Genomic DNA, 26,378 nt, shown 5'->3' on the forward strand with positions numbered 1-26,378 from the left:
TCTATGAGTTTGAGGCCAGCCTGGTCTACAGAGTTCCAGGACAGCCAGGGTCACACAGAGAAAACCTGTCTTGAAAGAGTGGTTTCTCGCAGCTGGGTGTGATGGCTCATGCATGCCCTTCCATCCCAGCACAAGAAAGCGGAAGCAGGAAGACTGCTATGAGTTTCAGATCATCCTGGGCAATAGAGTGAGACCCTCTCTCCAAAACAAAATAAAATTAAACAGTAACAGGGCTGGGGAGACGGCTCAGTTGGTAAAGCCCTTATTATGTAACATTGACGACTAGAATCAGGATTCCCAGAATCCACACAAAGCCAGACACAGTAGTAGTACATATCTGGAATCCCAGCATGCCTTGGGGAGATGGGAAAGCAAAGACTAGGGAATCTCTGGAAGCTCCAGGACAGTTAGCCTGGTGTGCACAACCATGAACAACAGATCCTGTCTCAAACATGGTAGGAGGTGGGGATGGACATCTGAGATTGTCTTCTGACCTTCATACATACACGATGGCACGCACGTACCCATACATGCCCGAGTTCACACACCCACACACTCTAACAATGACCACAAAAACAGAAAAAAAATCCCCTTCCCTGGGGGCTGGAGAGACTACTCAGTGATTCGGAGCACCGGCTGCTCTTCAAGAGGACCTGGGTTCGATTCCCAGCACTACACAGTGGCTCACAACTATCTATCCAGGGGAGTTTCAACACCCTCTTCTGGCCTCGGTGGGCAATGCAGACATATGGTCACACTCTGTTCTGCTGGGTGCCCTTCTCTGCTCAGCACTCAGGAGATAGCTCTGGATGTCCAGGACCAGCTATTATACAAAGAAACTTTATTTTCCACGAAGTACACAGGATGTATGGAGGACTCTTCCCACTAATCCTGGAATGGGTGGAACGAACGGAGCCCGATCTCATGCTGGGAGGGCCAGTCTTAGCCTGCAATGTGAGCCTAGCACCCTCCCCACTCCACCCCTGCACTCCCTGACCGATTTGCTTTTCCTGAGTTGAACTCATAATCCCTCAGGTCTGACCTTGGCCAAGGACAATGGTGCTCTGTAGGCTGATGACAGGAGAGGATAGACACTTGCTCCACATTGAGTTACAGCGGGCTTCTGTGAGTGTCCCATTGCATGCCATGGCATAGTCTCCTAAGGAGGCCGGCAGGCTGGAAGCAGAGTTTTTGCAGGGCAGTCTTGAATGTGGGAGGGAAAGAGCCCAACTTCTCCAACCAGCTAGAGACGCTGCCTCTTTGTATTCTTGACTCTCTGCTGCCCCCTTGTGTTTGTAAGGCTGGTGATGCCACAGAGTGTGTGTGTGTTGGACCTGGAGGACCCAGCAAGAATGGAGTTGGGGCAGGGAAATACACCTCTATCTGTACTAAAGCAACAGGGTCTCTCTTTCCCATCCACCAGATGTAGGTTATGAGAGCAATGCCAGGCAGCTGTGATACCTCTTCTGGGGCACATGCTTATCAAGAAATTGAAAGCCAAGATGGGGGGTGATATTCATCTGTAATATATTGGGAAGGACGGATTACACATTAAGAATGTGAGCACTGCCGAGACTTTTCTGACCATGGGGACAAGGGTCTTCTACTAAGCTAGCCCCACAGGCACAGTCAAGCTAGCCTTCAGAATCCTGGGCCAACATCACAGAGCAGTTGACCAACTAGACAAGAGCCCAAGTTTGTAACTGCAGAGGCCAGGGACTTTCCTAGCCTGCCCTTGGGAAAAAGATCCCAAGGCCTTGGCAAATTATACCTAAAATCAGAGGAATCCAGAAAGTTCCACCAGATGGCTAGGAGTTGATCAGACTGCAATGCCCAGATCTCCAGATGTGAGAACGTTTTAAATACTGCATTAGAGAGGACTATGCTGACAACCTTGATCGCAAAGCAGAAGCAGCGAGGGTACGAAAACTCACTCCGTTCTGTGCTCAGACTCGACTCTGACAGCATCTGATGGGTCCCCCAAAGCAAGCTGAAATGTGTTGCGCTATAGGCTACACGCACTGTGCTGACAGGTCTGCTCTGGCTGAGGCCCTTGACCCTGTCTCCTCTCCATCATAGATTGTGGACCTTGCAGGCACCTGCCCATTTTGAAACCCTCTTCCCACGGCAGCTGCTTCTTGGAGTGGTTCCCCCCGATCTGAATTGGGAGTGTGGTCTTTGCAGGTGAAGGCTGTGATGCTCATTGGGTGAGATTCATGAAAACTAAACTTTCTCTCTCTCTCTCTCTCTCTCTCTCTCTCTCTCTCTCTCTCTCTCTCTCTCTCTCTCTCCTCTCTCTCTCTCTTTCCCTCTCCCCCTCTCTCTCTTTCCCTCTCCTCTCCTCTCCTCTCCTCTCCTCTCCTCTCCTCTCTCTCTCTCTGCTTCTTTCTCTTTCCCTCAACAAGGTCTCATGTAGCATAGACTGACCTAAACTCACTATGTAGCTAAGAATGACCCTGAACTTCTGATCTCCCTGCCTCTTCAAGTGCTGGGATTTTTAGCACTCACCACTGCCCTTGTCCTTGTCAGGCAAACCCTCTAGCAACTGAGTTACATTCACAACCCCCAAACCTTTCCATCTCTTGAAAACAAAAGAATCCTGGGCCAGCAGGGAAGGGACAGGTGTGAGGGAAATCGAACCTGTCCCCAAACTGCACCCACCATCACCGGCTTCCAGCCAGGGAGCCTACGAGTTCTGACCCAGCACCTGCTGTTTGCCGTTTGCAGGGGTCATAGGTCTCTGGCTCAATCTGCCACATAGGGAGAGTTCAAGCTGATGAAGCCAGAGTGTCGTTGCAGGCAATTTTTACGCAGGGAGTCTTGGATGTGGGTGGGCTTCAGCAGCATGGAGGAACACACTGAAGATTCCCAGCTGAGTCTCCAAGGGACAGTTTTTCTTGAGGATGGGTCTCTTTATATATAATTGAAGAGCCTGAGGCCCAAGAATTGTGTGAAGGTTACTGCTGAATGTCACAGCAGGCTCAAAAGCTTCAACTTGCTCTGTCCTCAGGTCCGACAGTCAAGTCTGTCGATGTGGCCACAGCGGCATGGCTCTTGAGATGTCAGAGAAGGCCCATAGGCAGCTCCCTTCTCCTATACCCTGTCTGCATCCTGCAGCAGAGCAGTCACCAGGCTGATGACCTGGAGAGCTGGCTGGACTGCTTCGTACTCTGCGAAGAGGTGGCACACGTTCTCTTGTGTCTCCGTCTGGCTCTTGGCCACAAACCCAAAGATCCTGGTGAGAGAAGACAGTCTGTGGGGATGTGGGCTAGGGAGGAGAGGCCTCATGCTGAGGGGGGTGTTGGAAGGGGAGGGAGGACACTCAGCTTGCACCTCACTGCTTCTCCCAAGCTAGCTGACTGCAGTGTCTTGTGTACTGCGTCTTGTGTGTGTGTGGTATGTACTTGTTTGCAGGAACATGGCATGTGTCTATTCATGTGTGGAGGTTGGTGTTGGATGTCTTCCTCAATTGCTCTCTACTAATTTTGAGACAAGGTTTCTCACTGAATCTAGAGCTCACCCATTGGCTAGGCTGGCCAGCCAATGAGCACCAGGGATCCGCTTGTCTCTGCCTCCCCAGCACTGGAGTTATAGGCATATTGGTTGACTTTTCATATGGGTTCTGACCTCATGTCCTCATACTTGAGTGATACTTTCCTCACTGGGTCACCTCCCCAGCACTTCAGTACCTCCTTTTAATGGGGCAGCTAAAGGAAGAAGGTGCCTCCCTTGGCCAACTGGGCAAGCATTTATTTCAGACTCTGGGTCTCCATTTTGAACGGGGTTTCCTGAAGATAAGATTTGGAATCTCCATTGGGGCAAGGATGTACTTAATAATCATCCCTACAGCTCTGATATACAACTGTGCCTCTGGTACAATACCTCGGGCTCTAGATTGGGGGATCTCATAAGAGCCATACCACAATGGCTCCTAAGACCAAAATGGAAAACACCCTTCCTTCCTTCCTTCCTTCCTTCCTTCCTTCCTTCCTTCCTTCCTTCCTTCCTTCCTTCCTTCCTCTCTTCTTCTCACCCTCTCTCCCTCCCTCCCCTCCTTCCTTTATTTCTATTGAGATATGGTGCTGTGGAATAATCCTCTTGTACACTGTGAAGATGTGTTGTTCTCATTGATTTAATAAAGAGCTCACTGGCCAATAGCTAGGCAGGAAGAGATTAAGTGGGAGAGTCAAGCTGGGAGAATGCTGGGAAGAAGGGCTGAGTCACCAGCCAGAGGCAGAGGAAGCAGGATGTGTAGAGAATGAGGTAATAAGCCATGAGCATGTGGCAACATGTGAATTAATAAATATGGGTTAATTTAAGTTGTGAGAGCTAGTTAGTAACAAGCCTAAGCTATTGGTTGAGCATTTGCAGTTAATAATAAGTCTCTGTGTGGTTATTTGGGAGCTGGCTCGCAGGACAGAACCCTCCTCCGCCTACAATAGGGTTTCATTATGTATGGTCTGGAACTGACTACATAGACGATGCTAGCTGGAACTGGCCTCGAATTCATAATAATCCTCCTGCCTCAGACTCCTAAATTCTGGGATTACAGGTATGTGCTGCCAAACCTGGCTTGCCCTCTTTCTGTCAGGTCTGGAACCCTGGCACAGGGCCACCTCTTAGAGCCACTGAATGGTGGGAGGGGCTTACCTGGAAGCTTTGCAGTACTTCTGCCACCTGAAAGAAAGGGACACAACAGGAGTGAGTGACGGGGCTCTGCCCTGCTCCTCAGGACTGATAAACAGTGGGAATCATGTTTCCACCTCTGCCATACCCGGCCTGGCCTGATCCCTGACCTCTTAGGGTTCACAGGCCACCTCTGCTATTTCAATCCAGGTACCGTGGAAGGCAGCTAGGCCTGGAGCGGCCTTTTTAGCTTAACTCGGCCTTGAACTTACTTCCGTTGCTCAGGGTCCATTCCACAGAAGCGGAGGGTGGCGAGTGGGTAGTGGCGTCGGAAAAACAACCTGGGTGGATGCAGGAAGAAAAGTCAGGCTGAGGAGGGTCTATTCCTACGCCATGCCCCCCCATCTCAGAATTTCTGGGTCCCCCGAAGCTCACACGTGCTGTCCCAGTAGGACTCTTACAACCCGTCATGGTTTCTCCCTCACTTTCCCCTCCCATGGAATAGATCTGCCGTATGCTCTTCTACTGGGGTCTTCTCCACCCACCCCCATGGCATTCATTTTGTGAGGCCAGGAGTTACAGCTTGGTCTACTCTTGCCTGGTTAAATTGGGGAAGGCTTTGGCTAGGTTGAGTCTCCAAGTCCTGGGGCGAGCTCATTGCACGGTCTGAGGAGTCATTAGTGTCTGGCCTATATACAGATTTAATCAGCACCCAATGAAAACTGCCTAACTTAAACCCTGTTGGTTCCAAAGACGGAGGCCTAGGGAAGGCAGGGACCTTGTCTGGTATCACCCAGCATTTGCTAGCCCTTTCCATTTGGGGTGCTGATCCCTGTCTCCCACCTTCCCTCCAATGCTGCTCTGTTGTTAGCCTTGCAGCCCAGGAGCTAGGAGAGGCCCTTACTTTCTCTGGACATCTGTCAGAGTGATGCCCTGTTCAGTGACTTTGAAATGGACCACAGTAGGTGTGGGGAGGACATCCCTCTCCAAGGTGACTGAGATGGCCTTCTGCACAGCCAGGGCTCCGCTCAGGGTCTCCACGCTCACCGAGCTCAGGTACAGGGTGTGGCAGCCTATGGGATGCAGATATTAAGAGGGGTCTGTAGCCAGGGTCTTACAATGTGTATGGATCACTGGGCTCGGGTCCAGGGACAGGAACAGGGCAGAGGGAATGCCTCTTTTCTTTAGGAATCCAGAGGGACCCTCTGAGAGCCACCAAACAGACTAGGGGTCCGAGGGTAACCAGAACTTCTTTTCCTCTACCTATGATCCACCCACCCACCCTTTGGTGAGAATAGGGAGAGAGAGAAAGAACAGGAGGAGGGGAGCCACTGTGCTTAGGGGGAGGGGGTCACAAAGTAGGAGCCGCCACTGAGTGCTAATAGATGCTTGGCCTCTGGAAGTTGGGAACATTGAAACCCTTAAGATTCAGACCTCATCCCCCCCCCATTCCCCTAACAGAGGATCCAGACCTGGAGACCACCCCCAGGGCAGGAATCTCAAACACAGAGAGACACTATTACAGATGTGTGTACAATATGTGCACGAGTGTTGGCTTACCAGAACCCTCCCCTGCCTCCCTCCCCCTCCCCCGTGCCCAGTCCTCTTTCCTCCCCACTGGCCCACAGCGGCAGCCTCTCATCTCCTTGGTTTATGAGGCCGAGGAGGGGGTGTGCCGTGGGCTGTTAAGGCTGCAGAAACAAAGCAGTAATAGGAAGCATGTGTGGGCTTGTGTGAGTCTGTGTGCCTGTGTGTTCATGGGGCTGGGAAGTGGTCTCCAGGGTGCGGTGAATGCGGTGCCTCCCCTATACCACTCACCAGCTGATATCTTCAGGCAAGAGGTCTGGCCATGCGTGGGGGAGTCCAGTGCTGGTTCTGCGCCTCCAAGTTCTGAACAGAGACGCCCCAGGGGAGAAGGAAGAGCGAGTGGATCTCTCTCAGGGGGAGCAGCCGGCAAGAATCCCTTTGAACACCTCCCACAGCCGCCCCCATCTCCAGGAAGTGACAGGCTGGGAAGCCAGGTGCGATTGCCTCAATTAGAGCCACGAGGACCACTTTGCCTAGCTTGCGAGCCTTTTGATCCCTTCCCACCTCTCCCTGCCAGCCTCCCAGGTCTGGGCCTGCTGCTCTGACCCTGTCCTCACAAGCCCCTGACCTCTTCTTTTGGACCCTGCCCCCCATCCTCTTCTATGCGGAGTAGGGGTGCTGTGTCTCTATCGCTTGTTTAGGGCTCTTCCTGCACCTGCTCCACCTTCCTCCTGCACAACTGAGATGACCCCCTGGGTCTGGGAGCTCCTAGGGGGCTGAAAGCTGTGGGTGAGGCTGTTGAACTGAGCTGTGGGCCTGTGGACCCTCCACCACCCTTTCCTCTTTTCCTTTCTGTCTTCTTTTTATCAGTCTTATTATATAGAGCTGACTGGACCGGAACTCACTGTGTAGTCTCAAGTCCCTGGTCACCTTGCCTTAGCCTTCCAAGTGCTGGAGCCAAAGGGAAAGACCACAGCCTCATTGCTTACGTATGGGTTATAAGGGTGGTGGGGGCGGTATGTGTGGGGGAATAATACCAGACTGTTAGATTGCTTTCTAAGCCAGTGACCTAATGCCACCTTCCTAATGCTGTGACCCTTTAATACAGTTTCCTATGCTGTGGTGACCTCAACGACAACATTATTTTCATTGCTACTTCGTAACTGTAATTTTGCTACTGTAATGAATCATAATGTAAATATCTGGCATGCAACCCCGGTGAAAGGTTTATCTGACCCCTCCTCACCCCTGCAGGGGTCACGACCCACAGGTAAGAACCGCTGCTCTGAGGTCTGTTCCGGGCCAGGCACTGTGGGGTATGCCTGGCCTGAACAATCTCATTGAATCTGGGTGCTGACATTTTGGGTATGTCTAAAAGACAGTTGTTCTTGAAGGGCAGGGGTGGCATATGCCTTTAATCCCAGCACTTGGGAGGCAGAGGCAGGCGGATCTCTGTGAGTCGAGGCCAGCCTGGTCTACAAAGTGAGTTCCGGGACAGCCAAGGCTACACAGAGAAACCCTGTCTCGAAAACAAAAACAAAAACAAACAACAACAACAACAACAAAACAAAAACAACAACAACAAAAAAAACCCCAAACCCCAACAAATAACCAAAAACAAAAAAATAAAAACAAGTTCTTATTTGTGTGTGTGTGGTGGGTACTGGGCACTGGGGGCTCGGAGGAGCCGACATCCTTAAATGTGAAATGGAGAGACATGGACCTAGTCCAGATCAGGCACTTGTCATACTGACCCTAAAATAAGTCATAAACAAGGTTGAAGTAGCCACTTCGGTAGCCACTTTTAGTAAGAGCCCACAGGGCTGACCCAGCACCTACCTTTGTGTGGGATGGTGAGTTTGCAGGGCAGGGCCAGGGCCATGATGGAGTGTTGACACACGAAGGCAGAGAGGCTCCCTGCAAAGGGGCAGGAATCCCTGAGTAAGTAAATAGGGCTTTCCCAGCCCCCTTCACAGTGCAGGAGACCATGTCCTGGAGGCCTGGAGACTGGGGAGGGTGGAGGCTGAGGAGGCTGGGGAGGCTAGGGAGGCTGTGGAGGCTTACCAAAGTAGGGCTCCTCATCTGCTCCTTTCAGATGCACCCCTTTGGCTGAAGACTCCACCAGGAAGTGACGTATAAGGTCAGTGCTGTCCTCACCTGGACAAAAAAGGAAGGATTTTGTTTCAGAGCTCCATGTTAGCCAAAGCCTGGCCCACAGGACCCCGCCCACTTCTTCCAGATCCTTCTGAGGTTCGCAGGAGCCTCTGCCTCCCTGTGAGGCTGCACCTAGGAAGCCGTGTTCATGGGCTCCAAAGTGGCAGTGCCTTCGCTCAGCCTATCCCAGGTGCCATTATTTTCCATCAGCTCCTTCCTGCAGGAACAAGGCAGCTTCGACAGGCAGCAGAGTGCCCTTTGACCTCACCAACCACAGCTTCCTCCTCCATTTGGACTGTGGGAGGCTCTTTGAAGCTTCCTTGAAAACCAACACCTGCCCTGTTACCCTGGGACCTTGTAGCATGGTCATTCTTTGTTCTCACCTAAACTCCCCAAAGAGGTGGTTTCTGCAGGGGAGTGAGTTCCCTACATGTCTAGTTCTTACACAGGGTCTGGCATGCGGCAGACCCCTGAGAGATGTGTGTGCTGAGTTACCAGATAAGCCCATGAGATCATAGGATAGCAAACACGCTATCACACACATGTGATTAGCAGTTACATATGTGATAAACTCTCTCACACAGGATGAGCTATTTGTTTTTTTAACAAGACAGAGTTTCTGGGTAGCCCTGGCTGTTCTAGAACTCGCTCTGTAGACCAGGCTGTCCTCGAACTCACAGAGATCCGCCTGCCTCTGCCTCCTGAGTGCTGGGATCAAAGGGCACCGCCCAGCAGGATGAGCTATTGAACACGTGGTAAGTTATTACAAGAACGATAAGATATTGGGATTGTGATAAGCCCACGCATACATTAGTCATATTAGGCTCCTGGAGATAAGTCCAGGCTAGACAGAAGTGCTCAGAAGACAGCAGCCTGAGGAGAGGCTGGGACCTTTCTCCTCCTCCATCCTTAAAGGGTGGAACAGGGAATTTGAGGAGGCAGGGCATCTCCGCCACTCAGAGATGCTCCTCATGGTGCCTAGGTGTTGGAGGGCAGCTGGGAGAGCCAGGACTCTCTTCCTGGGAGTCATCCTGATTGTCACTGTCAGACTGGGACAGAGTCCACCATGGTGAGGACTCTGAGGTGATCAAGCAAAAGGTACGTACCTGGTCGGTTTGGGGTAGAAGCTGGCGTCTCCTGTACCTTCAGGGCAAGGCCGAAGGAGCCCCGGTAGGAGGAACTGTCCCTGATGACGAAAGCACCTGGCTTCTCCTTCCTCAACAGATCAATTGCTGGAACAGTGTTTGGTTAGAGGCTGATTCACTCTGTATGTACACTCTCTCTGCCCATCCCCACAGAGTCCTCCCAGAGAAGTCACACAACCTTCTGTCCCCAGGAAATCCTTGTTCCTGTCTACTTTCTGCAGGTTTTGCTTACTTCCTAATTCCTAATAAGGCCAGCAGGTCACCCACCCTTCCACGGGCTACTATTTGCCACCTTCCTAACCACCGTGACCCAAGGTCCCATCTTCCTGCTGCATAGTACTTGCCAGACATAGTTACAGGGACACTAGTCCCCTAAAATACAGTGCTGACCTTACCTTGCTCTCGAGTAATGCTTGGCTTAAACCAGTATTTGGATGTGTCCATCACAAACTTCATGGTGGGCTGCATGCCCTTGGCAGCACCTGGAGACAGGCAGAGAAGGGCACCCTGTCAACTGGGTAGAGGGTGGCCGAGAGACAACTGGGGAGAATGCTGGAGACCTGTCCTGCTCCTCTTTCCAGGGATCCGATTCCATTCGTCCTTTCTGAGCCATCACCAGGGTCTTTCTACATAGCCTAAAGAGGAAAACCCCACCAGAGCTGTGGCTCAGTGGATAGAGTGCTTGCCTAGCACACATGAGGCCTTGGATTCGATCCCTAACACCCCATAAAGCCAGGTGGTGGTTCATGGCTGTCATTCCAGAAGTTGAGAAGCTGAGACAGGAGGATTGCATTGTGGTCAAAGCCAGCTATCACAAAAGCTGGAAATAGAGTTGGCAGAATAGCTCAGCGGGTCATACTTCTTGGCATGCGGGCCTGACAACCTGAGTTTGATCCTCTGGACTCACATAAAGGTGAAAGGAGTTGACCCACTTAAAAAAGTACTTTGACCTTCACATGTGCTTTGTGGCACATGGGGGCCCCCCAGTAGTAGATGAGTTTACTGTTTGAAAGGCCTGGCTGAGGCGCCATTTTCTCCTGTTAGCTGAGGGAGGAGAGTCTGGGACTAAGTCCTTGGGTCCCTGCTCACGGGAGGTGTGTACCCCAAGGGTGCTCCAGCTGAACTTGTGTTTACTGCTTTGAGTTCTTTGGATGTCTATAGTCACAGGCTCTGGGAAGAAGGGTGTTTGCTATTTTGTGGTTTTTAGCCATCTGTGTTGGAATGCCTTGTCTCCATTCCCCACTTGCCCCTGTATGGTCTTGTCATCCATGAACGTCAGAGCGAAGACTGATATACTCTCTGGTTCTCCTGGGGTTAGCCAGTTAGTCACCACGCATCTTGTTCAGATTGCCTGAGGGTTGCCTGGTTCTGTTTCCTCTCTTACCCCAGCTGCCCAGCCCTGGTTCCAGTCTCATAACCCTCCTGCCAGGCAGCTTCCATGCTGAACCCTTGTGTTTGCACTGCTGACCCCACATCCTCTTCCCTGCTTCAGTTTCTTATTGTCTAAAGAGTAAAATGGCCCTTGTTGTTAAAAGAGTACAACCCACTTTTTAGTTTGGCCTCTGCCACTCTACCACAATCTGCCACTATTCCCAGTGACCTGCACCTAACATCCCACAAGTTTCCTTGCTGTGCGGGCACATTGCCCTAGCTATGAGGTCACAGTTATCCCTGCAAGGAATGCCTTTTATCCCTTCCTCTGGGTGCTGGCTAGCTTCAATGTCATCTCCTCCAGTCTCCAAGCTGCCTAATCCACTCCTTCATCTGTCACCTATGAAGCGTCTATACCTCTGCAAGGATCCTACTCTATGGGAGGTCTTGGGTTGAGTCACTCTTTCTAAACTGTGCCCATTTGTGTATCCTCACACCCTGGCACAACGCTTGGTGCACCAACATTGCCGTAGTCAGTCGATAAAAATGTTAACTGCCTGTTGCCCAGTCCCCTTGGTCTTTGACTAGTCCTCTTAACTAAATCCTCCGATGCTAAAGGTGATGGATTACAACGTACCGTCTGGGGATGCAGCGACAGGACCAGGACCATCTGGCAGAGTCTGGCTGTGGCTCTCGGTAGCCCGACAGGGGTGGCTGGGAGATGCAGCCCAAGGCTGGACAGAGCCCTGGTGTCCTGGTGTCTGCCGGGCTGGGGGAGGCTGTGGTTCTGGGCACCCATTGATTAGCACAATGGGTACGTCCACCATGGAGTTGGTGACAGAAGGGGGGCAACTGCCGGCCTGCTCCTTGGCTACTGGAGGACAGTAGGCTGCTTGGGGCTGGCCCATGTTCGGTATTGGGTTGCTGGGAGCCTGGGCATCATCAGGTCTCACACACGGGGACCCTCGCTCCAGGCTGTGGAGGCTGGAAGAGGAGCTGGCTGGACTCGCCAAGGATCGCGAAGACGACTGATAACTGGAGAAGCTTGAGTGTGGGAGGGACTGGCTGCTGCAGAAGAAAGCAGATGGAGTATTAGGGTGTCGGGTGGTGACTGGGGACCAGAGCTATGTTCTGGAATCTAGCCAATCTGGGGGTTCCTGTCTGGGTTCAAATAGAGCATATACACTCACCCCAAACCCAGAGCAAAAAGTACCCCATCTGAATTTCAAGGGTGCAACAGTGTATAGAACCTTCCTAGAACCGGGGGACCTTTTGCCATTTAAGCTGACCGGTGGGTTTAACCTCCAGCAGTTACGTTGGCCTGGGTTTCCCCTGCTTTCCCAGTCAGGCTGATCTGACAGAACCATCACAGACAGGAGGACCTCCATGCCCCAGCACTCTCAAAAGGCCTGCAGAGAGGCTGCTTGCTGCACCTGGCCGGACATGCCTGTGGCTGGCGCGGGGCAAGGTTCTAGCTGGAGGAGACTACACCGCTAGGCCAGCAAGCATGGTGGTGGATCCCTGGTTCCCATGGCTGGGACCGCCATGGCCAATGCCTTTGGAGTTGGTGTGTGGGACTGAGGTCTTGTGGTTTGGTTATCCTGGAGCAGGATGGGCTGTTGTGTGATTTGACTGTGAGGCCTAAGATCAGTGACCTGGGATCCCTGCCCAGGGGGTTGGAGCCTCCTACCTGGTTTTGTCAGTGGCACGGATGTTTCATCTCAGGCCCCCAAGTCTGTTTATACTCCTGAGATTTATTTATTATTTTTTTCAATAATTACTTATTTTATGTGTGCGAGGGTCTCGCCTGTGTGTGTGCCTGTGTGCTGTGTGTGGACAGTGATTGTGGAGGGTCAGAGGAGGGCACTGGATCTCCCAGGACCGGAGTAACAGACGATTGTGAACTGCAGTGTGGGGGCTGGGAACTGAATCCGGGTCCTAAGCCAGAGCAGGCAGTGCTCTTAACCATTGAGCTCCCTCTCCAGGTCCCACCCCCGAATTTTAATGACCCTTCCTCCAGATGGGTCATGTGGGGGCTGGGAAGAAGACAGGTGAGTCTCATTAACGTGGTACTCTATTCTCAAAAGGTCAGTGGAAGTCATGAGTTCAGGACACTGAATTATGATCTGAATGCTTTGAGGGGAATTTGAGATAGAAATGGCTGTGATGGTAGAAAAGACATGTATTTTTTTTTCTTTCTTTTCCTAGACAGGGTTTCTCTGTGTAGCCCTGGATGTCCCGGAACTAGCTCTGTAGATCAGGCTGGCTTTGAACTCACAGAGATCCATCTACCCCTGCCTTCTAAGTGTTGGGATTAAAGGAGTGCTCCACCACAGCCCAGACAATGTGTATTCTTCTATTCTTGACGGCCGTACATTTTGCCCACAGAACAGAGTGCCCTTCTGTTATGTGTGTGTCTGTGCTCATGTGTGTCACCATGCATGCAACGTTATGAACTTACCTTCCAAATACATAGCTGACATCTGACGTGGGGCTGGCTGACAGCACAGAGACCCTGCTGCCCCGCTGTGGGGCCCGTGGCCCTTTCTCCCAACCTGGAGGAGTGGCCAGTGGGGAGCCTGAGGCCCTGCTCTCCTGGCCAGAGCTGGAACTGCTAAGGGAAGATGGGGTGTGGGGAGAGGGACCCCTGCCCTGGTTCCCAGAGAAGATGAGGCTCTCGCTGCTGCTTCGAGTCTCTCGGGGAATGTCTCTGGAGAAAAGGAGGCTGCCGTTGCGTGGGGAGCCAAAGGGTGGAGTGACACACGGGCTGGAGCAGCGTTGGGGACCGTCGAAGCATCTTGATCTGGTGGAGGTCACTTCGATGTACTTTATATCTTTGTTGGAGGTGAGGGGAGAAAGAAAGCATTGGTGAGAGCCAGGAGTCAGAGAATTGATGGGTGGAGCACTATCTGGCAAAGGTGGTGGAAACTGGGGTGCACAAGCTGTCCCCCCCTCTAGAGGGTCACGAATCCTATCCATGGTTTCCCAGGCTGGAAATTAGGGTAGGGCCCTGGAGAGCACTCAGTTTACTAAAAACAGCTCATCCCTCCCCTGTTCAAAACTGTGGAGTCCAGCCTGCCCTGGGTACTCATGGCTCCTTCCCATGAGCCCGTGGTGCCTGAACCCGGGATCCTGGGAGGAAGAGGGCATTCTATTAGATGCACAGGGCTGGTGGGCTGACTCGGGCTTGCTGGTTCAGGGGATGCAGAGACAGCCTGGCTTTGCAGCCACACAAACTTGGGCGGGAATCTTGACGTTACCTCTTGCTAGCCAGGAGGCACCGAGTAACTTTCCAGGCCTCACTTTCCTTTTCTGCAAAGCGGAGATCTAGATCCAGCCCTCTAGGGTGGTGCCAGGAGAAAACACAGATGAATGGAGCCTGGTTCGTGGCAGAACTCCTCACAGAAAGAGCATTCCCTACCAGCTGCTCTTGGGAACACCTCAGTGGGAGCCCCTCACTAGCTGAAATGGGGATCTTTGGCTTAAGAGAATGGAGCGACAGAGGGGACTCGGGAAACTGCACTGTAGGCTCTCAAAGGGCTGTGAGAGTGACATGGATTTTTCCAAGAGGCTGGCAAGTTCCTTTCCTTCATTTAAAAATAATTGTGGGGTGGCGGTGATGATCCACCCTTTTAATCCCAGCAGTTGGGAGGCAGAGGCAGACAGATCCCTCTGAGTTCAAGGCCAGCCTGCTCTACAGAGTTCCAGGATATCCAAGGCTGTTACACAGAGAAACCCTGTCTTGAAAACCAAACCGAACCAAAACCTTTTGAGATACAATCTAGCCCCCAAACTCCTTGCGTAGCCCAGGATAGCCTTGAACTGATTCTGATAATCTTGTCTTTACTTTCTCAGTGAACACAGGTAGAAGCCACTGCATCTAGTTTTTATGTGTCACCTGGAGTACTGGGGATAGATCCCAGGGCTTCATGAATGCTAGGCAAGGCCTTTTACTGAGTTGCACCCCGAGCCCCAGCATCTATTTTTGTATTTATTTATTAATTGATTGATTTTTTTTGAGACAGGGTTTCTCTGTGTAACAGTCCTGGCTGTCCTAGAACTCACTATGTAGACCAGGCTGGCCTTGAACTCACAGAAATCCGCCTGCCTCTGCCTCCCAAGTGCTGGGATTAAAGGTGTGCACAACCACCAACTGGCTAGCTTCTATTTTTATAAAGACTTTATACCGTTTATGCCCATAACCACCGCTAACCCTCAGCATGGCCCTTGGGTAGGCCAGACATTGGTTTTACAGAGGAGGTAACTGGGGTTGGAGATTACGTGGAAGTAGGAGTTGGGGTTTCTTGCATCACTTTTGCCAAAGACAGGCAATTGCTAGCATGCAACATAGCATAACTTGTCCTGTTACGGCAGCTCTATTAAAATGCTATTGATCCCTGTGTAACCAATAAGAACTCAAGGTTCAGCTAGGCTGAGTGAGTTGTCCAATGTCACAGAACTAAAGGAGTGGAGGGCCCCAATTTCTGCCCCTGAGCTGTGTTTGTGGCCTCTTCTAGGACAAGAGGAACTCTTTGGGATCCCATTCTAAGGCCTTCCTGGTGTTTGTCTGCTCTGGTGTGGGTCTCCTGACCTGGTGAGGCTTCTAACTCCCAACTTCATGGGTCATAAAAGTATCTAAGACCTTGCCTGGGAGCTGAGCAGAGTGGGAGGGGCCTGTGCTGTGACTCACCCCCTACTCCTTGTCCTGAGGTGGATATGGTTGGGGAGGTGGAGGCTCCCACCCCATCCCTGGGGTGCAGCCGCTGTTTACAGGCCTATGGGGCAAGTCCCGGCAGTGTAGGGTGGATGTAGGCGCCAGCCGCAGGCCTGGCCGGTGAAGGGAGGGCATGTGGGTGGGGGGAGGAGAGACAGTTATTAAACAGCCTGCCCTTGGGACTGGCAAACAGCCTTGCCTGGCAGAAACTGCTGGAAAATGAAATGTGGGGACCTGATCCAAGGATGGGGTGGGAGGTCGTAGAGAGGATAAGGGAGATGGTGTTTGGGTCTAGGAGCCAGGATCCCTCTGGGGTGGTGACTCTGAAGGAGGAGTATAAAGAGAGGTGAACAGGAGGCAAGGAAGGGGGTACTGACAGAGTTTCAGAGAAGTGCGGGGGGGGGGTGCATTTTAGAAGAGAAGCCTGTCGGCTTCCTCTAAGCAAACTCCAGTTTAAGGAGACAGACAAAAACAAGGGCTTTAAGGATTCGAAACAGCCTGATCTGCCACTTGGTAGGACCATGGCTTCCTTCCTCATCCTCAGCTAACACATCTATAGAAAAAGACCCCTGTGATTTCCTTCAGGGCAGCTGCAGGGACTATACATCCTAGGAGCTAATCTCCACGAACAATCTATTCAGCTGTGTCTAGGGAGTCACGAGAGGGTGGCTTCAGCTTTACCAAGTGAGGAGGCGAGCCTCTGCTGCTTCCTGATGACAGGGTGCCTCGGAGGATGGATGGGATGGCACCAGGGTGTGTGGGCGAGTTGGGGGGGGGGATAGAATCCACGCTGAGGATGTGAAGATATAAGGGATCTCACTCAGAATTCTCGGCAGTGTCCTGGACCGTGAAATCCTTCTCGCCAGCAACAGGGGCCCACTGGAGGGATTGGGGAGGCTGAGATGGGCATAGCAGGCCTGCGGTGTGGCATCTGCCACTCTTGGTAAAGGAAGACCAGCCCCTTGAGGGGGTGCTGACCCTGATGTTTTAGGGGGAAGGAGTTCTGAGGTATGTGTGAGAAGCATTTGAGTAGGGGTTGGAGATGAGGGTGCCTGTGGTCCAGATCTTTAGAGACTGGGGTAGGAGGCTGCCTGGTTGCTGGTTAGCCTGGACTAAAGAGCAAGACTTTGTTTTTTTATTTAAAGAAAAGGAGGAGGAGGAGGTAGTGGCATGGCAGAGGGCAATAAGGACCTTCTGGCCACCACCAATCTTTCTGTACCCTTTGTTCCCCAAAGTTGGATGGACCCATGCTTTGGGTGGCGGGCTGTCCTCGGACAATCTGAGGATGGAAACCACTGCCTTGACAGCCATCTGCTCTTCACCAAACCTTCAGCGGTGTCTACCCTGCACCCCACCCTATACATGCGGACTCCTAATACTGATCTTGCCCCAACTGGTCTTGGCCAGGTGGAATCCCTGCCTTGGGGCATGAACATTAAAACCCTGGGCTGGCTCCTGCCAACGGTAATTAGGTCTAAAGCACTTCCCCGCAGTGCTGTGCCCATGACTGGCCTTCAGCAGCAGAAGGCTGCTGCTGTAATAGGCTTGGGAGGAAGAGGGGAAGCAGTGGGGGCCAGGATCCCCTGATGGGTGCCAGAGGGCTTGGGTGCTGTGCCGACTTCTATCTCAGAATCTAAACTGCCCTGGGGCTGGCTGTACAGGCAATTCCCCACTCTACCATGGCTCACCAAGACTTGTGACAAACAGGCAACAAATCCTTTCTCTTAATCGCTGTACTCTTGGAGGTAGGAACTCTTTATTTTGTCCATTTTATAGATGAGGAATCAAAGACATAGAGGTGAGGTCAATAGCTTGCATCAGGTCAGCCTGAACCCAGGGGTCAGGCTAAACAGGTTCCTTATTCAAGCCCATGTTAACTTAGTTTTTCATCTGTACAGTGGAGTCAAATTCTCCTCTCAGTGGGGTAGGATAGGAAAATTCCATACAAGTCAATCACGGCAGTACATATCTGTAATCCTAGCGCTTGGGAAGAGGAGGCAGGAGGATATGAGAAATTTAAGGTTATCCTGGGCTACCTGGCATGATTGAGGCCAGCCTGGGCTACATGAGAAGGCACTCAGCAGAGAGACAGGGTCTAGCATGCAGCAAATGCTCAGGAAGTGGATGCTAGCCTGGCTTCTGTGTGCACCCCCTATTCTTGCTATCTGACCCCCGGGGACCTGACCTTTCCATCTGCTTATGGATGCCTCTGCTGTTCCCTCACTCCCAGAATACCCTTGAGATGTTTTAAGTATGGGGAACCGAATCAGCACCCAGGGCTTCCCAGATTCCCCTGGCTGTGTGTGCTGGTGTCAGCCTGTACCAGCTTGTTACAAGCTGGAGACTGCAGGCTTCTGATGTTGTCTAGCTGGTTGCTGAACTTGGCCATTATTGGCAGCTGCACTCTGCAAACTGATAGTGAAATAGCTTACATTCAAAACGAAAGCTGGCCAGTTGCGGTGTTCAGGAGGGGGAGGTGGAGTGGTAAGACCTAGGCTGGGTTACACAGACTCTTGTCTCCAGAAGATTTAAAAGAATAAAAAAACGAAAATATATGTGTGTAATACAGAAGGTCAGACACACCCAAAACCCACACATCTGCACTCTCTTACTATAATGCAGGCTCTGAGATTTTATGGTTATTGTATTGGTACAGTGAGATTTTATTTCTTTTGTGCTGAGGGCAGTTTAGGTTATCACTGAATTACATTCCCAGCTTTAAAAACCCCTCCTACTTTAAAAACTCCCTCCCCGACAACTTGGAGACAGGGCCTTGCTATGTAGTGCAGGCTAGCCTAAAACTCACGACTCCCCCTCCCCCCCGTGCTGAGTGAGCATCCAGGTGTGTGCCACTATGGCCTCTGATGTGTAGTGCTGTTCTACAGAGCAGGACTACTTCACTTTCAGTCGTACGCTCGGTGACGTCCTGTCAGTAGCTCAGAATTGGGAGAATTTACACCGTGGAAATGGGCAGAAGCTTCCGACTGGGACTTGTGTTTCCCACAGGGAATCAGCATCCTACTTCTTCTGTCCTGCCTCCCTCTCGTCCCATCCATCTTGGGCCTCTCTCAAGAGATGTTCCCCTAAGCAGGGATCGGGGACCATCTAGAAATCCTAGAATAATTTTATGGGACCAAACCAAATAAAGAGAAACATCAAGAGCTCAAGTAAGGTACAGGGACTCTGCACTTAGGAAGCTCTTACTATGTGCACCTCATTGTGGAAGCTGCTTACCTGGACTAGCACATCTGAGTTCTCATAAAAACCACCTGAAACTAGAGTCTACCAGTTTCCAAACTCAGGGACCAGGCAGAGTTGGTTGGTGAGGGAAATCTGTACTTATACAGCAGAGAAATCAGAAAGGTCAGAAGTTTGTGTAGGGCTCATTGTACTTCCCACAGGACAAGAACCCCTGCACCTCAAATTTCGTAGAAGAGCCCCTATTCGCTTGAGTTCTGTCTCCCAGTTCCCTTCTTGCTTGTGCCCCCAAATCCTTACCTAACGCTTCAGGTTCCTCCTTCTTGCTCCTTGAAGTGATGCTGCTGGCTTGCTCAGCCTGGGGACCAGCAGTCCCAGAGGGAAGCAACTGGAAGGTGGGGTCTAGTTCCAGGATCATCTGGTTGAGGGTCTCCAGTGAGAAGTCAATGCAGGAGTCGAGGTCCTGTGAGGTCCCTGAGGCCTGCTCCTTAGGGTGCTGCAGGGGGCAGTGAGCTTTGGCTTCTGCTTGCCGAGCAGGCTGGAACCTGCTGGAGGTGCCTTTGCAGAGGGTGGGGGCCATCAGGGGCTGGGTTCCCCAGCTCTCTGTGGTGTAGTAAGGACACAGTGCTGGGAGGCTGGGGTTGGAGCTTGGGTGCAGGGCCATCCTGGATTCTTCGTGGGGAGTCAAGCTGACCACATGACCTCCAGCCAGCAGGGAGCTGGACATGATGCGTCCGTGAGTCCAGTGGTTTACCTCTGGCTTCTGATCAGCCTCACTTCTACCCCAGAGTTATAGCCTGCTCCCAAGAGCTCCAAGGACCTGAAAGAGGAGGGTGGGATCTGAGTGCCGTCTGTAGGTGAAGCCTTTGCCTGGGTCCTTAGTGAAGAACAAAGCATCTCATTCAGTTAAAGGCCCAGTTGGTTTCCTGGCTCTGACACTCACTGTGTAAGTTTGGACAAAGGAAGTAATTTTTTCCCCATCTTAGGTCCTTCATTTGACAAATGAGCTAGCCTTAATCATATGCTTAGGACAATGTCTGGTAGGTCTAAGCCTATGCAAGTGACGGTTAAGTGACTGAAAGGGATGATTGCCAATCACTTACCATGTCATGCGTGTATTTCTAAACGGATGTGAGCTGATGTGTATGAGGAACCACTACGTTCAGAGGCTCCGAGAGTTGCACAAAAAACCCCTTCAAGTTGCTGTAACAACCTGATGAGGTAGGCACCACTACTGTCCCATTTTGCAATGAAAAGAGCAGAGATACAGGGGGAAGGGACACGAAGGAGATTCCATGGCCCCACTGAAAAGGTCAGGGAGGACTTCTGTGGAGAAGGAAGGAGACATACAAAGCAGAAAAGAGGGAGCTAGCTGAGCATGGCAGGTAAGAATGAGGAGGCAAGGTAGTGTTCAAAGCAGCGTGTGGCGTGTGCAAAGGCCCAGCGGCCAGATGGGAAGTCAAAGGTATCCAGGAAACAGAGGTGCTGGGGCTGGATGGGCAGGTGGGGCAGGTGGGCTAGCTAGACTCTTCTGAAACTCAAGAGGTAAGAGAGAGACACTGGGGAGTGATAGGGTCAGATGACAGTCACTCCCCCCAGGGCTCATGCAGAAAAAGAAATGCCCTAACTTGCTATCTCCTTCCTGTGAAAAGTTCTTCCTGTTGTCTAACCTTGATGCTACATACTTGTTTCTCACAGATTGGTGTGTAGGGGAGGAGGTAAAAGGTCCTAGGACAGACCAGTGAGAAAACTGGGTGGGACAGGAACGTGCTGACCTTAGTCCTTCTGGCAGCCTGAGCCTTGCTGCCTCCCTCCCTGTGTCAGAGCGTGAAGCCACAATGTGATGCATGGGAAACCAATGGACAGTTCTGGAGATGACTTAGAAATTGGGGCTTACGGAGTGTGACACCCTCGTAAGGGGTTCCCAGCTACAGAGCACCCCCATCAGGTGCCAGGTACTGGCCAACATGCCGTGTACAACTGCACCAGGCATTCTGCCAGAGCCTCTGCCCTCCGTCCATTCTGCGCCTGAAGATACCCAGACTCACAAAAGTCCATAAAGTTTTAGGGATTGGGTGTGGTGTACACACCTGTGATCCAAGCAAGAGAGAGGTAGAGGCAGGAGGATAAGGAGCTACACAGAGAGTTCAGGGCCAGCTGGAGACCCATGAGACCCTGTCTCAATCCCCCACCAACCACCCACCCACCCATCCAACCAACCAACCGAATAAACAACAAAATCCTGAAAGGAACCAACAGAGGGTTCAGATCTGGGATTTAAATCTAGGCTTTGGACTTTGGTAATCTTAACTCCTTCAGCCACATGGAGTTCAAAGGCAGAGGGGACACAGAGAGGGGGCCCTGATATGCCGAATGACAAAAACCCTGGCCTCTCTGCACCCCGCCTGGCCCTGCTCCTCACCCCAGAATCCTATGGCTTTGTTATCTGACTTTTTGGCTGGGTCCAGGGGTGGGGATGCCATGTGGGGAAGCATATCTATAAATGGCAGTGGAAGGGAGCTGGCCTGAGCTCCTTCCTTGGGGGCAGCTGAGGACACAGAGCCCAAGCAAGACACAGCTTTTCCCACATAGTCTCCAAGAGTCCAGGGAGCAGGCGCAGCTTGCAGGGTTCACTGCCAGGCCTACAGAGGAAGCTGGGGATACTGAGCAGAGTGCACTGGAACCTGAGTGTCCCCCAAGACCAGGACTCGAGATTACCCACATGCTCATCCGGAGGCTCTTTGTGCCTCTCCAGACAGATCTCAGTGGTTTTCCCATCTGATGATGACCTGATAATAAGACACTTGACACTCCTATTTCCCAACAGTTGTGAGGAGGGAGTACTGGCAAGGCTGAGGGACTTGCCCAGGCTACAAGTGTGTGTCCGGGAGTTCACGGTGGGTATTCTTGCCTCTGACAGTCCTCCATGATCACCCTGCACTCTTCCCACAGGTGTAAGATCTCCCCTACCTCGGCCCCTTTTGGGATTCTGGAACCAACTGGTACTGAGAATCCAAGGAGACACGGAGGGCAGGAAGCCCTTCTGCAGGTTCTCATTTATCCTTCCCAAGTCACCCCTGGTCCCAGACACAGGCTCCTCTGCTCCTCTGGGACGTTGCTACACAGCCCGGGTCCTTCCAGTGCACCTCTCTAGCTGGTTCCTTTCAGCTCTAAGTCTTAGGGAGGAGTGCCTGGGCACACACACACACACACACACACACACACACACACACACACACACACACACACAGGCCTGTATCTTAGGAAGGATTCCAGTTAGCTCTGCCCTATTTACAGCTCCCTCCTACCTTCTCCTCTTCAGATTCTAACTCTGTTTCTTTCTCTTCTCCGCCCCAAAATTCCGGGGCAAGGACCTCCAGGGGCACAACCCCAGGACCCTATTATCTGAGCCTACCTCCTCATTGTCCTTTGCCTCCCCAAGATCCAGGAAGCCTCACCTAGGGCAGCAGGCAGGGCCTGCGGGACAGCGGGCAGTCTCCTAGTCCCGCCAGTCTCAGAGCTCTGCCTGGGAGGCAGGACGCCTGGGTCTGTCCAGGCGCTAATCAGGTGTCCAAGACCCCAGGTCAAGACCGAGACCCCTGCACCCCGGCTGCGGCCTTAGATCTCTTTAGGCTCTGGACTGAGCTCCCCCACCCACACCCCAATAAGTAAAGGCACCTACCTGTTCACGACCCCCCGCTGCACTCACTTACGGCTCCCAGGATCAAACTGTGCTGAACTCAGGTAAGACAGGACAGCAGGCGCCAGCAAACCTCAGGACCCGCCTTTAAGAACAGCCCGCCCTCCGTCCGTCTCCCTCCCCTGAGGCCCTACACGTGGCCTTGACAGCGGCCAGCCCCGCCCCAAAGGTGTTCTAACAATCCAGGTGGGGCAGCCACAGGCTGGGAGGGGTCTGTGTGTGTTGCGGAGGTGGGCGGGGGTGGGGAGTGGGAGTTGAATGGAGGGCTGGCCTGGCAGGCGCCGGTTAGGGTGTGTGTAGGGGGCCCCAAGTTCCCAGCTTGGCCCTTTCCGTGTACCACGTGGTCAGGAGGATGCCCAGACCAAGGTGTGCTGCGGGCTTCCTCTTTCACCTTGTGGTGGCAGAAGGAAACAATGGGTTGACGGAGACAGTGAGAAGGGGAGCTTCTACTGGAGACCCTTCCCCAGACCTATCCCGTGGATCTGGACGCCCTTGTTGGGCCCACGTGTTGTCTTTTCTAACATTCTGTCCTGTTACAGGGCCACCTCTAGCCTAGGAATGAGGCTTCTGTCGCCAGCGAGGAAGCTGGAAGGCCCTGGAGGGCTCTATCAAGAGGACTCGCTGCCCTGCTCAGTGATTCACTCTCCCAAGAAGCTCTGCTAGGTAGAGGGCGGAAGTCACCCCTTCCTTCTCCAGGACAAAAACTCCCTTCCTGCCAGGGGTCCTCAGGACGTTGTGAGCTAATGTCCAGCCAGGATGAGTGGTAGGGCTCCATCCGGGCAGGTTTTCAGCCTGAAGTCACCAGCAGGCTGATCTGGAGAGTAGGCTGCCCAGCGTCTCTATTAGGTTCTGCAGCCTGCTTTCTGGATTGCTTTCTGATGCCCTGTGGTTTTGCAGAACCATGTTGAGCCAGTGTGCCCGAAACAAAAAGGTCCAAAGTGGTCCAAGGCTTCTCTTCTTGAGAGCAACATAAAAAGGGATCCTCAAGGATCCCTGTGGTCCCGCAGATGCCAGCCTTGGTGAATACAGGTATAACTTTGTATAAAGAGTCTGGCTAGCTGCAAGCCAAGGCAGCCTTGGTCTGTAGGCTTTGGCTTAGTTGGCAGGTGGGAGGGCCAACTGCGAGCCTTTTGGGTGGAAGGGTTGGGCTACATGGAGGAGAAATGGCCTGGGACTGTAGCTCAGTTGAGACATTGCTTGCCCAGCATGTAGGAAGCCCTCGGTTTGATTTTTTTTTTTCCTCTCTGCAATTTCTCTCTGGTTCACATGCAGCCGCTTCCTTCAGCTTAGCTGGCTCAGAACCGTGATTTCAGTTTCAGCAGCCCCACAGACCTTGTCCAGTCCCTCTGCCCACCCCCGGCGTTGGACACAAGTAGCATTCTGAAGGGGATGACATGTCTTTGTATATGTGCCGGTAGGACTGTCTTCCTCATGCTGCTGCCCTGGTGGTCTTCCATCAGCACACCTGGGCTGAATCTCTTGTTATGCTGGGGTGAATCTCTAGTTATGCTGGGGTGAATCTCTAGTTATGCTGGGGTGAATCTCTTGTTATGCTGGGGTGAGTCTCTTGTTATGCTGGGGTGAGTCTCTTGTTATGCTGGGGTGAATCTCTTGTTATGCTGGGGTGAATCTCTTGTCATGCTGCTCAATTCTCTTTGGATTTGGTGATATTTTGGTGAAGGATTTGGCACCTGTACTCACGAGGGCTATTGTTCTGCCGCTGTTTTCTGCTTGTGATATCTTTGGTTTTGACATTAGGGTAATGCCTGATTAGTAAATGGAGTCAAGAAGGACCCCTCTTGTGCTGTCCTCTGAAAGTGATGTGGGGAACTGGCGTGGTTTCCACTCTTCCTCCTCGTTCTTTCTTTAACTGAGTCTCACTACACAGACCAGGTTGACTTGAAACCCACAACCTCCTGCCTCAGCCTCCAGAGAGCTGGGATTATAGGTGCCAATCAACATAGCCTACCTAATAGCATCTCTTTCTTAAGCCTCAACTACACTATTTCTCTGGCTTCGGCTCTGCATTAATCTTTCTAAGAGAAGGGATCCCCTCAGCAGAATGTTTAAAGATACATTTAGAAAACAAAACAAAAACTTTCCTTTTTTTTTTCATGTTTCCTTCACTTTCCTCAGGAAAGAAGAGGGAAAACTGATTAAGTAAAAAAGCAAAAAGTGCTATTCCTGATAATTTTTTCTTCCTTGTAGGAGCTCCACTTCATGTGCATTTATATATTTCTCTCTGCCTGGGTGTGTCCCAGTGAGTGACTGTCAACTTGACACAGCCTCAAATCACGTGAAGAAAACAAGTCTCAACTGAGTAATAATTGACTTTATCAGGTTGGTTCATGAACAAGTCTATGAGATATTGTCTTAATTGATGTAAGAAGGCCCAGTCCACTATGGGTGGTGCCCCTTCTTGGGCAGGTGGTCCTGAGCTACTGGAGAAGAAAATGAGCTAAGCGTCTCCTGTGAGGAAGCCAGCGAGCGCATTCCTTCGTGTTTTCTGCTTAGGTTCCTGCCCTGCCTTCCCTTTGACAGATGTGTAAGAAGAAACAAACCCTTTCCTCCCCTGAGTGGCTTTCGGTCAGAGTGCTTTTATCACAGTGACAGAAAGCAAACGTGTGTGTGTGTGTGTGTGTGTGTGGTGTGTGTGTGTGTGCACATGCGCACGCGTGTGTGTGTGAGAGAATTGTGCATGTATGTGTGTGTGAGAGACAGTGTACGTGCTTGTCTGTGTGCATGTGTGTGTGTGGTGTGTGTGCATGTGTATGTATGTGTGTGCATGCATGTGTGTGTGAGATAGTTGTGCGTGTATGTGTGTGTGGTGTGTGCATGTGTGTGCATGTGTGAGTATGTGTGTGTGGTGTGTGCATGTGTGTGCGTGTGTGCATGTGTGAGTGTGTGTGGTGTGTGTGTGTGAGTGTGTGTGCATGTGTGAGTATGTGTGTGTGGTGCGTGCGTGTGTGTGAGTGTGTGTGCATGTGTGAGTATGTGTGTGTGGTGTGTGCGTGTGTGTGAGTGTGTGTGCATGTGTGAGTATGTGTGTGTGGTGTGTGCATGAGTGTGTGTGTGGGCAAGAGATCAACTTCAGGTGTCTATCCTGAGGAGCCATCTACCCTTGTTTGTTTTTACTTTTGAGACAGGGTTTCTGAATGAGACCAATTAGTGCAGGCTAGCTGGCCAGCAAGCCTCAAGAATCCCTGTCATTTGCCGGGCGGTGGTGGCGCACGCCTTTAATCCCAGCACTCGGGAGGCAGAAGCAGGCGGATCTCTGTGAGTTCGAGGCCAGCCTGGTCTACAAGACCTAGTGCCGGGACAGGCTCCAAAGCTACAGAGAAACCCTGTCTCGAAAAACTAAAAAAAAAAAAAAAAATCCCTGTCATTGCCCCCTCAGCACTGGGATTACAAAGTCATGCTTTTGCACCCTGTTTTTTATGTGGGTGTCAGAAGCTGAACTCAGGTGCTCAAGTTTTCATGGCAGGCCGGGCAGTGGTGGCGCACGCCTTTAATCCCAGCACTCGGGAGGCAGAGGCAGGCGGATCTCTGTGAGTTCGAGACCAGTCTGGTCTACACGAGCTAATTCCAGGACAGGCTCCAAAACCACAGAGAAACCCTGTCTCGAAAAACCAAAAAAAAAAAAAAAAAAAAAAAAAAAAGTTTTCATGGCGGCATTTCACTGACCGAGTAACCGCCCTGGTCTCAGAGAACTCCATCGTTCATTCAAACACATTTATTGAGCTCTATATAGAAATGAAGGAACAAGATTGCCAACTCCAAGGAGCTCACTGTCTACGAGGAGGAAAGGTTTTAGTCTCAGCCTGGTACTGGTCTCCCAAAGACCGGAACTCCACTATCCTACCTGGAAGCCATCAGTCAGGTACAGCTTTTGGGTTAATCCACACTGAAAGAGCTTTGGGATAAAATAAAATGCAATTTAGAT

At 51.8% G+C, this 26,378-nt stretch overlaps 1 protein-coding gene across 2 annotated transcripts; it reads right to left on the reverse strand.

The window, feature by feature from the left end:
• Nucleotides 1-763: 763 nt before the first annotated feature.
• Nucleotides 764-22,480, reverse strand: Tns4 (tensin 4). Of its 2 annotated transcripts, none has more exons than XM_057776925.1 (13): nt 22,418-22,480; nt 19,036-19,555; nt 13,285-13,657; nt 11,461-11,888; nt 9,848-9,934; nt 9,414-9,539; nt 8,218-8,310; nt 7,993-8,070; nt 6,445-6,516; nt 5,531-5,699; nt 4,899-4,967; nt 4,651-4,677; nt 764-3,235 (listed from the first exon to the last, which is right to left on the reverse strand). In XM_057776925.1, exons 2-13 carry the CDS (start codon nt 19,460-19,462, stop codon nt 3,094-3,096), a joined length of 2,091 nt encoding a protein of 696 aa, XP_057632908.1. In that variant the 5' UTR covers nt 19,463-19,555; nt 22,418-22,480; the 3' UTR covers nt 764-3,093. The 2 variants fall into 2 exon arrangements, with proteins under 2 accessions (XP_057632908.1, XP_057632907.1); XM_057776924.1 differs by having other exon boundaries at nt 11,461-11,891.
• Between the last annotated feature and the right edge of the window lie 3,898 nt (nt 22,481-26,378).

This window comes from Chionomys nivalis, chromosome 7 (assembly GCF_950005125.1).
Source record: "Chionomys nivalis chromosome 7, mChiNiv1.1, whole genome shotgun sequence".
Classification (NCBI taxonomy): domain Eukaryota; kingdom Metazoa; phylum Chordata; class Mammalia; order Rodentia; family Cricetidae; genus Chionomys; species Chionomys nivalis.

Bases quoted from the DNA above. Each gene is read 5' to 3' on its own strand.
- Tns4 (XM_057776924.1), bottom strand. From the start codon at position 19,462: ATGTCCAGCTCCCTGCTGGCTGGAGGTCATGTGGTCAGCTTGACTCCC. The intron at 5,700-6,444 runs GTGAGTGGTATA...TGCATCCCATAG, and splicing joins TTGCCTGAAGATATCAGCTG to GCTGCCACACCCTGTACCTG. The intron at 3,236-4,650 runs GTAAGCCCCTCC...TTCTCTCACCAG, and splicing joins AAGTACTGCAAAGCTTCCAG to GATCTTTGGGTTTGTGGCCA.